We start from the raw sequence: 11523 nt of genomic DNA on the forward strand, positions 1-11523 counted from the left end.
CTGCTCACCACAGCTAATGACTGCTGTTGCAACAGGCTGGCAGAGGCACGGTATTTATAGCAAACAAACCAGGCTGGGCAGCTCCTGCCACAGCTCCCTCGGGGGAGCCCGGCACAGCCAGCCCTCCTCGGCCTCTGAGGGTCTGCTCTGCAAACTGCTAAACACCTGCTAAACCCCCAGTGACACCCCCTGAGCTCTGCAAACTGCACCAAACTGGACACCTGCTGAACCCCCGGTGACACCCCCTGAGCTCTGGGAAGGTGCTGCGATAGCTGTGGAATGTGTGATACAGAAATCCCAAAAACAAGGGCCAACAGCACAGGGCAAGGTGAAAACCAGATGCAGATCACAGTCTTTCTTAATTTTTAGTTAGCTGGAAATTATTATTGGAATTCATTATTATTATTTATTGCTATTATATGAACAATTTCCATAGTAAATATATTTTGAGGAGGAAATTCATAATAAATGAGAATTACATTTGGCACTACTTTGTGAAATCATGGCACCCAGTTGGAAGCTTTGGAATTGAATATGTCCCTGTTGTCAATGCAAATCAATTATCTTAAGCAAGTGTTAACCCACTTCTCATTTTGAATTCCACCCTATAGTTTCCCACATCTATCCACCAGCACGTCTAGAAGGGGAGAAAAGGCTTTTACCCAAAATAAAACATTTGAACCATGGAGCAGGTGGGGAAATGATCACAAAAGGCAAGTTGGTTTCCAGTGGAGTTTCCAGTTCCCAGGAGATCAAATGCAGTTTGTCTGGGGAACGAGGGCCCTGCCAGCCCTGGGAGCTGAGTGCCCGAGCAGCCTGACTTTCATTTGACAGAGGAGCAACAATTAGTACAGAGAGATGCAGGAATTTTCCTGCATCTTCTAAGTCACCAATGGAAAGCAGTGGGAAAAGTGGAAAAGCAGCACCACAGTGTCAGAACTGCACTGGGTTGCACATGCTTTGGGCAGATAACAGAGTGAGAACTGAAGAGCTGCTTTCAAAAGTATAATTGTATTTTAAATATATTTTTTTAACTGCTACATATGATTCGTTTTGCAGAACTAAGCACTACTAAATTCAAACACCTTATAAACGAGTGCTTTGGAAAGGACATATCAGTGCCAAGGATTTACAGACGGACTTCTACAGAGAAAAACCTCGGTTGTTTTAGTAGCAATAAGAAAGACCTGTAGAAATTAACCAATGCCAATACATTGTTTGAAAAGAAAGATAAAAATAAAAAGCCCAGCTGAAATGCTGCTTACAAATTCCAATAAAACTGGGAGCAGCTCTCTGGTGCCTGGGGTTCTCTGCCCACCACGAGCTGTCCTGAGTGGCTTCAGAAGAGAAGCCCAGCCAGCCCTGTCCGAGGCCAGCTGAGACATTCCAAGTCCTGCTCTCGGCCAGCAGAATCTTATTTGTCATGGGAAACTAAATCAATATTTGGAGCTGAGACACTGTTTGGACAGGGATTTTCCAATCCCCCCACTGCAATTAGAAAAGGTATTTGGACTCTTTTGTCTGCTCTTTGCTTGGAATTTTCTCAGATTCATTTACAAGCTATTTTCTCCAGACTTATATTTTCTAGGAAATGTTTTAATTACCGGGTTTTTTCATGTGCTGTTTTAGAGGGCAGAGTATTTCATGGCTTCCATGCATTTTATGGCACTACAAAGCTCCTACAATGTAAATTATGACGGTAATACAAGATTAAGAATGAAGGATTGGGGAATTCTCTTTCCAAGTCTTTCACGGATTCCTTCTGAGCCGGCTGTAAAATTGGTGTGTTTATGGCCTTAATTCTCTTGTCTGTACAAAAAATCATTGCTGGATAAGGTTCCTGCTGAGCTAGAAACCTGTCATCCTAATTGGGAGATACCTTGGACTACAGCAGTGATTTAAACATCATTCCTTGAATTGCAGCAACGCCGCCCTGGCTGTGCTGCGCTGGGCAGGCAGGGTTAGGGATGGGATTAGCTCCTTCATGCCTGGTGGAGCTCAGCCTCCAAAACTGGACTCGTGTTCAAACAGATATAAATACCTCCAGTACATCTTATCTTTCAATCTACCCTGCCTTCGAACTCTTGTTGGAAACTTTGTTATTTAGAAAGAAAGAAAGAAGAAATGTATGTGAGGGCACCTCCAGTCCCCAGCAACTCCACCTTGGGCAGGCTGGGCTCTGCCTGGGAGCGCCGCTTGTGAGTTTGGGTGACATTGTGTGGCCTCCAGCACAACAAGAAAATAGGATCTAGCGCCGTGGAGGAGTTTCGTAACGATACAAACAGCAGAATAAACAGCCACGGGAGGCTGGGGTAATCATCGTCACGAGGGACAGCCAAGACAAGATCTAACGTCTGTCCTGCCTGCAAGAACTTGAGTCACGCTGCTGCAGGAGCGAGCTCACCCAAGAAATCTATTTCAGGGGCTCGTAAAAACAACTGAGCTGCACTGTACCCAAGAAAAAGCAAAAGGGAAATGTGTGTGGGGATAACCCTGCCCTGCTCAGGGCTGCACAGCTCTGGGCGAGCGGGGAGCAGCCAGGGCCAGGGAGGGCTCCAGCTGATGGACCTGCAGGAGGCTCTGAGCTTAAGAGTCAAGAAAAGCAGAGCGGTTCTTTCAGTAGAAAACATGTTTTGCTTAAAGAGATGCTGGAAATAAGCAACAAGTTCCAGATTTGTCCTGCAGCCGACGGCTGTTGGTGTGGAATATATAGGAACAACTCAAGGCCACTGTCTTTGTATGAAACCCCCTTTTGTGCTCAGCTGTCAGAGCTCAGGCAGCAAAGGAGTTTCTTTCCCCAGGCACTGGGAATCTGGATCTAAAAACTTCACGCTCAAATTTGGCCTAACAGGAAAATGGAAAATGCTGACTAAGACCTGATCTTTTGCCCAACTCCCTCCACGTAACCAGGCTGAGACTTTGCTGCTGGAGCAGGGAACAAGAGGCTGTCCCAGCAGCAGGCAGAGCCTGGATCTCCCCAGAACAAAGTCCTGGCTGCCCCAAACCTCCCCCTCCTCCTCTGCCCCACAGCAAACCCCTCTCAGCAAGGTCTACCTGCAGTTCCTAGAACATCTCCAAGCACAGGAAGGGGGTTCATGAGCCTCTCACCTGGTTGGGTCTCATGGGAGCTTCCCGAGAAATGCCCGAAATTACCGAAATCCAAAGAAATGCTACTTTCTCATGTTTATTCCTGTAAACTACAAACATAAGAAATGCTGAATCGTAAAGAACTCTGTAAAGAAAAAAAAAAAAAAAAAAAAAACAACAAACCAAACACAAACAAAACCTCATTTCAGGCTTCCTCCCTTACTTTTTCCTCCTCCCTCCCACTTCAGACTCGGCGTTATTTGCCAAAGATTGGTCATGGTTTGGATAGCACATCTTGCTCTACACGTTCAAAACAGCATGAAGTGCAGAAAAAACCCAACACAAACACCTCCTCCCCAAACAACACCCAAGCAGCAGCTAAAGCAGGTGATTAAAGGAAATAAAATGAGGCAACAAGAACCGGCAAAGGCTTCCAGCTCTGCTCTTTGCTGAGTTTCTCTTGGGGGTTTGGTTTTGATTATTGGTTTGGGGTTTTTTTTCCCTTTCTCTCAGAGAAAGCTTTAAAGACCAACAAAAATCTCTATCCCTCATCACAGCATTGAGCCACAATCAGCTGGAATTTCAACCCTGTGTTAAATCTAACTTTAAGCATGCCTTCAAAATAAAACAAGCTACTTTTTTTTTAACCTAGTCATAAAGTTTATTAAAATTGTTCATTAATGCTTCAAATGTAGCAAGAATGCATAGATCCCAAAATATACATATGTATTTTCTTATAGAAATAGATTATTCTTTATAATAAAAAAACTGTAGGAACATCTTTAACAGATTACTCAATCCATGACTGACAGTTACACGAGATTGCATCATGTACACAGCATTCCCAGCCATGCTTAAAGGATTGCATCACTTTGCCCTTGCTCTCCTCTCGCTCTTTTAAATAACCCAGCGCCCAGCAGAGCCCGCCCGGGCCGGGGCCGGGGTCCCCCCGCGCCCCCTCCGCGCCCGCCCCGCTCAGCCCCGGCCCCGCTCCGACCCCGCGCGGCGGCGGAGCCTTCCGCCAACATGTCGATAAAGACCAAAAAAAAAAAAAAAAATCCAACAACAACAACGACAACACAAATGAAAACCAAGCCCGCCCGGCCGGCGCGGGCGCTCGCCCCCCTCGGCCGGCCCCGGAGCGCGGCGCGGGGCCCGGCCCGGCCCCTGCCCGGCCGGGGGTCAGCAGCGCGGCGAGGAGGCGAGCAGGGGGTCGGGCAGCTGTTTGAACAAGTTCCTGAGGGTGCTCAGCTCCCGGGAGAGCTGCTCCACCTTCTTCTGCAGCCGCTCGTTCTCGGCCGTCAGTTCCAAGACTTTGTGCTGCGTCTCCAGGTTGCGCATTTTGGCTTTGTCGCGGCTCTTGCGCACCGCGATGTTGTTCCTCTCCCGGCGGAGCTTGTACTCGTCGCTGTGCTTGTCCACGCACTTCTTGGGCTTGTTCTTGCCCGCCGGGGCGGCGGAGTAGCCCCCGCCGGCGGCGGCGGACTTGGAGGACTCGGAGGGGTTGGGGGTGCCGGGGGGGCTGGAGGAGGAGGAGGTGGACAGGTTCCCGCTGCTGCCGCTCGGCACCGACTGGTAACCCAGGTAGGAGCGCACGGTGCTGCCGTAGGGCGAGGACATGCCCCCCGGTCCCGGCCCCGCGCCCCCTTCTTCCTTACGGGGCCCTTTGCAAGAGTCCAGGGTCTCGAAGACCGGCTCCACTTTGGTTTCCACGATCTGGGGCGGGAAGCAGCCCGGCAGCCCCCCCGGCTTGTGGCTCTGGCTGGCGCACGGGTGGCTGTGCCGGGCGAGGCTGATGTAGGCGTAGTCGGGCTTCTTGCTGCCGCCGCTGCCTTTATAGTCCTCGGCGAAGAGATCGGAAAGGAAATCTTGGCCGGCGCTGCTGCTGCACGGAGGCTCAAAGTTGCCCCCTGCTGCTGCCGCGGGAGGCGGCGGCTGCGACGCCAAGGGCTCCAGGTACGGGCTGAAGTCGATGGCTCGCTCGTGGTCCCCGACGGTGAGCTCGGTCATGGAGCGGCCCCCGGCCGCCCGCGGGTGCAGCTTGTTGAGAGCAGCCAGACAGTCCGCCTCGTAATAGAAATTAGCCACTTCCATGGATTTAAAGGCGGGCGGCTGGATGGGGAGGCATGCTGCGTCCCAGGCCACCAGGCGTTGCATGAAAGCAAAGGGGGATGCGGGGAGGAGGAAACGACGCAGGGGGCCCCCCCCGGCAGAGGGTCAAGCTGCCGCCGTCGGGGTGGGGGGCTCCAGACCCTGCCGCGGTCTCCGGCCCGGGCACGGCCCCGCGGCGCTGCCCAGCCGGGCTGGATCAGTCCCTGCGGCGCGCCGGGGCTTCACCGCTCCGGCAGCTGCGGCGGGGGCTGGCGCGTCTCCTCCGGACCATCTGGTTCTGGGTCCCGTGTCCTAAAGTCTCTGACTTAGGAAAGTTCCTTTCCCCAGTTATTTATAGGGGCGGTGGATCCCATAGCAACAGGCGCGTCACCGCCTGGCCGCCTGCCACTCCGCACGCTCCGGTCCCGGCCCCGGAGGAGGCTCCGCGGCGGCTGCGCCGGTGCGGTGCCCGCCGGGCCGCCCACAACAAACCGGGCAGGGACGGAGGGAGGGGCCGGCCGCGGGCCCGCAGGTGCGGGAGGACGGGGCTGGCCGCGGCCGGGGCGGCAGCGGGAGCGCTCAGCCCCGGGGCCGCGGGGACACGCGTGTGCGGGCGCTGCTGCTGCTGCCGCCCCTGCTGCTGCCCCTGCCCCTGCTGCCCCTGCTGCTGCCCCTGCTGCTGACCCTGCCGCTGCCCCTGCCCCTGCTGCTGCTGCTGCCCCTGCTGCTGCTGCTGCCGCCCCTGCTGCTGACCCTGCCCCTGCTGCCCCTGCCCCTGCTGCTGCCTCTGCTGCTGCCTCTGCTGCCCCTGCCCCTGCTGCCCCTGCTGCTGCTGCCACCCCTGCTGCCCCTGCTGCCTCTGCCTCTGCTGCCGCCGCTGCCCCGCGCCCGCCCGGGCTCCGCTCGGGCACCCAGAGCGAGGCAGTGCCCGGGGCTGGCACTGCCCGGGGCTGGCACTGCCCGGGGCTGGGCACAGCTCGCTCTGGGTCTCGTTTCACCCTGGGGGAAATCGAGGCAGGAGAGAGTTTTCCAAGTTCTTTTGGCAAAGCAGGGGGACAGCTGCAAACCAAAGTCGGAGCCCGTTCCTCTGCGTCCCGGGCTTGCTTTGCTGGATCCCCCTGGCCAGAAGTGTCCAAGGGACATTCCCAGAGCCCCTTTCCAGCGGCAGGGAGGGCTGGAGCCGGGCACTGCCCCAGCTTCCCCCGGCACAGCCCGAGCCCGGCCAGGGCAGCGCTGCCACCCAGCGCTCCCAGCGCCCATGGGGGCCTGCACGTTTGCCTTGGCATGTTTGCTTTGTGTGATATGGTGCAACTGTCAGGGCACACACGGGAACCGGGAATGGGGACCGGCGCTGGAGCCAAAGCACACGGAATGGGGTCAGAGCAGGGGGGGATTTGTGCCTCTGAACGTGGAGTCCAAAAGTTTTGACATTTGCGGGATAAGTTTGGGAAGGAAGACTGAATCCCGATGTCCGTTTTAATTAAAGACACCCACCTTGGGAATCAAACTTATATTTTCACTCTCTTACTCCCACATTTACCTGTCTACAAGCTGATGATTCATGCCCAGAATAAAGGACATTAATTTAAAACAAAACATATAATTAAAGGAAGTAGGAGTGTCCTCCCTCAGTAAAGAAGACCTAGCACTGCAGGGAAAATGACACTGCCTCTTAGAATAATGTGAAGCAATCCTGCGGTGTGGGAAATATTGTAACGTTAAGCCAGAGGAACAGGTATTGCATTATATGATTCAAACAGTCAACTGTTCTTAATGTTCAAACCTCAGAACTCTGAAAAGAGGAAGAATTCAAGAATCAGTCAGTGGATCATCAGACTTTTTCTTTCTTTTTTTATTTTATTTTTCTTTTCACGTTTTAATAGGATTTATTTGTTTGTTTCCATAACAAAAGCTCCCTAACAGGTTTTCAGGCTTCAAATATTTCTAGTTCCATCTTTATCTACCAAGTTAATCTTTGGTGAATGCACTAGAGATTAAATTGGAGCTGGGGCTGGCCAGAGAGCTGGGTCTGGAGATTGCAGTTGGAGCCCATACCTTCATAAATACAAACATCTGTATTGGGTGCAAATACTGGCAAGTTGCAGTGAGCCAGGGCTTGTTCTTCTGGCTGTTTACTCCCTCATCCTGTGCCTTTATCCTGCATTCTGATCTGGCAGTTACATCCAGTGGCTGCCCTAACTGGCCCTTCCAACCGAACTCTTAAATCAGCCTGGTGTTTCCTACCCCGAACCGTCCCAGGCCCCAGGGGCAGGACCCTCCTGGCTGGTGACCTGGCACAGCTGCTCTGCCTTGGCACTGCCCCACAGGTCTCCAGCTAGCCACGATCCTTGGCTAAAGTCAAATGTTAAAGCTGCTTGGTAAAATTCCTGAACAGATTTCCAAGATGGTTTTGGAGATCTGAGTTTGCCCTCTTCAAATTTCTGCCCTATTCTCTGCTGCTCTGCAGCAGAAAGTTGTGTTCCTGCCTGGGGTTAATCTTCCCTAAGAAAATAAAGTCTGTGCAACTGTCATGTGAAGCAGATTCTATCAGGGCTGGCCCACACCTGCTCTCCCGGCCAGCGCTGAGTAATCCCGCAGTCACCCCGATCACGTCAGCTGGGTGGTAATTCAGGTTGGGTGCCCAGCTTGTCCCCTCCTTCCCTTCTCCCCCTCAGCTCCCTGCTCTACCTGGATCTCTTTCAACTTCCTCCAGCTCACCTCAAATCCCAGCATCCACTCTCATGGAGCCAACGTCCGCTCTCAGCTTCTCATGGGAACCTTGTTGGCGGGACTAACCACTTATCCAAAACCCCAGCGTTCGGCGAGCAGGTTTTCAGCTAACTCTGGGCTCTTTTAAATTATTTCTGCACTTGTCACAACAAATGCATGGCCAGGAGTGGGGGTTTTGAAATGGGAACAGGTGCAGAAGGAGGCTCACACCACGGCACTGAGCCGAGGTCTGGGCACACAGGGCTCTGTCCCTGCGAGTGCCTGGCCTGGCCTTGCTGGATGTGCAGAGGCTGCTAATAACTGTCCTGGAAAAGCTCCTCAGAGGTGCTTTAGGCAGGGACATGCAGACATTCCTGCTAAAGGCACCCAGGCACTGGCAGCAGCCCTTCAGCTTGTCTCCCAACAGAGCAATTTCCATTAGAAAAGCAGCACTTCTGTAAAAAGCACCTTCCTTCCAGTGATTTCATAATTTCTTATTTTCAGAATTATTCAGCTGAGGGAGGAGACAGCAAAAGTCCCAAATTACTTAGTAAGAATACAACATTTTTGAGAAAATAATTCTGATGCAATAGCATCCAGGTTCCTCTACTTTCACATGTGAAACAATCCAGACACGGGGAGGGGAACAGGAGGAGACCAGAGTGGTGAAAAGGTGGAGGGAAGAATCTCATCCTCACTGCTCTTCTCTGTCATGAATTAAACTCTGCTCTCTCTCTGTACTGTAGAAGCCTCAGCTTTGCAGCTCTGGGCTCAGACCTACACTAAAGCATTTCAGAGGAATTTTCTTCCTGGAAATTGTCTTCTTTTCCAGGATTTCTTGCAAGCTTTCCAGTTCACGCACTCCAGGTCTACAGCAGCTGCCTCTGGAATGACACCAGCTTTGGGGAGATGCTGTGAGTTGGTGGTGATGGCTCAGACACTGAAGTGTTCATCAGAACCGAGGCTCACGCCCCAGAAGGAGCCTGGCTGACATTTCTGATGTTTCTTGCTCAGCTTTATGATTTGTCCCATTTGTGATTTCCCTGGCAGCAGCTCTTAGCAGGTCAGTAAGATCAGAGCTGCATGGCACCAGAGCTGCTCGCCCACCCTGCAGAGCTGCAGCTGGAGCAGCAGAGGGGCAGAGCAGGGGCAGGAGGGCGATGCCAGCAGCTGACAGCCACAGCAGGGCCTGTTGGGGGTGAGCTGAGGGGAACGGGAGGGACCCCAGAGCAGTGTCCCTGCAAGCAAGCACAAAGGGGCTCTGGGGTCTACGAGGGGACCTTGCCTAAAAGACTGACCTAAGTAGAGCAGTGTTGCAATAAAGGCTGTAAAATAGAGAAGTAACATTGAAATTTATTTCTGAGCATGTTGAGCCCTTTTCCCCCTTCTCCCTAGCCCCAGGTCTCTCTTTATTCAGCTGCACGCCACATGCCAACAGCAGCTCAGCAGCTGTACCTGGCGGAGCACGGGTTTGGAACCATCGCTCCGCACTTGCTGATCTCTGCTGTGAAACAACAGCCCTTACTGAACGTCAGACAGGGACGATGTCTCACTCAAGAGAGAGGTTGGCTCTCCTTCTGTCTGGCCCAGCTCAGGCCCGGCCCGAGGCTTTGCCTCCTTCTGACCCAAAAAGGGATTGCCACAGGCGCTGGCCGTGCTGCCCCAGCTGGAGGCTGTGCTGCCAGTCCCGGGGCAGCCGTGTCTCCTTCTTCGCTGCTTTTGTCCCAGAGCAGAGCCCTCCCCCGCTCCCTCACCCCGCTCCCGTGACACGGCGATGGCTGGGGCATGGTTTTTGTTGGTCTTCTGCTGATTTTCTGCTCCCCTGTGCCCCAGCAGCCTGGCCCTCGCAGCGCTGCGTTGCTCAATCCCCCTTTATCTCCACGGTGCTCTTTGCCCTAGCGGGCGCGGAGACGACACCTGGAGACTGACACCGTGGGACAGCATCAGCCAAATTCCCTCCTGAGCAGACGGAAAATTTCCCAGAGGTCAGAGCACCCACTCCGTGGCTCTGAGAAACAAAGGAAGGAGGAAGAGTCAGGCACAAAGACCCATGGAAGGGAGCAGTGACAAAGCATAAGCCACAATCTCCATCCTGCGTGGAGAGAAAGTCCCTGCTGGAGCTGGTGCCTGGCAGGATGTGGGCTGTCAGGCTGGGCAGGGACACTGAGAGGGGACTGTGTTTTATGAGCAGCCCATTTTCTAGTGCTCCCATAAAAACGGCAGAGAAGTTACTGTCCACTAACTTTGCAAAAGTTCTCTGTAGTTGCCTGACATTTCCTGGGTAATTGCAGCCTCCTGCTTTGGTGAATTTGTTACAGATTATGCATTTATGACCTCTAGTGTATCCAAGCTCTCAAAAGATCCATCAAGGGAAGATGAATCCCATCCTTCCAGGGTACCCTGTGACGTGTCAGAAGTTCCTAGTAACACGACTTGGTAATTCACTCAGGAAATTTCTAAAAGAGGAGAACTCTCCCGAGGTCCTGAGGCTGTGGGACAGACAGCTTGAACTCCATGGGGTGTGTGGCAAAGGGCAACATAAAACTAGGGAAGTCTGACAGGGTGACAGGAGAAGGGGCTCAGGTGAGGAAATAGAAGATTTTTCCTTTATTAAAAGCATTGAAAGTCTGTGCTCTGGACTGTACAAATACTTGTTTTCCACCTGCTCTCGTCCTGTGTCGAGCACCACAGGGAAAGCGGGGCTGCCAGGGCATGGGTTCGGGCTTGTTGTGTGTGAGTCCTGGCACTCGGAACGGCCCCGGGGCCGGTCTGTGTCACCTGCCGGGGGGGGACCACGGTGCCCTGAGCACACGCGGCGCTCCGCGGCCCCTGCCAGCTCCCCACCTTGGCACTCACGGCTTTGGACGGGAGCCGTGGGAGTGGCAGTTCCAGCTCTGCCACCCACTGACACTTTCCCATGCCCGAGAGAGTCCGGCGAGGAGCCGCAGCCGCTTCCTGCTGCCCCGCGCCCCGGGGCTCGGCCGGAGCGGGCGGGCGCGGGGAGAGCTCGGCCGGGGGATGCGGCACCGGCGGCACGGGGCTGGCACCGGGGGCACCAATGGCACCGGCACCGGCTCCCGCCCGCCCGGTGCGGGGCCAGGGAAGGAGAGCAGTGCGGGACTAAGCGCCGCTGCTCGGGGATGGCTCCGGGCACACGGGCTCGCAGCCGTGCGAGCTTTCCCCGGGTCCCGGCCGGGTCCGTCCGGTCCCGGCGGGGCTGAGGCGCAGCAGGGCCGTGTCCAGGGCGCGGGGACCGGGAGAGGCTGCCCCGGCAAGGAGACCCCCGAGCCCGATCCCGATCCGAGCCCATCCCGATCCCGATCCCGATGCCGATGCCAGCCCCGCGCCCGGCAGCGGGCTTGGAGCGCCACCTAGCGGGCCGTGCCGGGCCGGGCCGGGCCGTGCCGTGCCGTGCGTTACCGGGGCCGCACCGGGAGGGGCCGTGCCCGGCCGTGCCGTGCCGTGCGTTACCGGGGCCGCACCAGGAGGGGCCGTGCCGTGCCGTGCGTTACCGGGGCCGCACCGGGACGGGCCGTGCCGTGCCGTGCCGTGCCGGCGGTCGGGCCGTGCCGTCCTGCGGGCAGGTGCGGCTCCGGTGCCGCCGATCCTGAGCCATTTCCCAAGGACGTTCGCTAC

General features: G+C 54.9%; 1 protein-coding gene across 1 annotated transcript; it reads right to left on the bottom strand.

The window, feature by feature from the left end:
- Nucleotides 1-3723: 3723 nt before the first annotated feature.
- CEBPB (CCAAT enhancer binding protein beta) lies at nucleotides 3724-5722 on the bottom strand. Its single transcript, XM_064391633.1, has one exon. It carries the CDS (start codon nucleotides 5242-5244, stop codon nucleotides 4270-4272), a length of 975 nt encoding a protein of 324 aa, XP_064247703.1. The 5' UTR covers nucleotides 5245-5722; the 3' UTR covers nucleotides 3724-4269.
- Between the last annotated feature and the right edge of the window lie 5801 nt (nucleotides 5723-11523).

Source organism: Passer domesticus, chromosome 16 (assembly GCF_036417665.1).
Source record: "Passer domesticus isolate bPasDom1 chromosome 16, bPasDom1.hap1, whole genome shotgun sequence".
NCBI lineage: Eukaryota > Metazoa > Chordata > Aves > Passeriformes > Passeridae > Passer > Passer domesticus.

Coding starts and splice junctions, on each gene's coding strand:
- CEBPB (XM_064391633.1), bottom strand. CDS start 5,244: ATGCAACGCCTGGTGGCCTGGGACGCAGCATGCCTCCCCATCCAGCCG.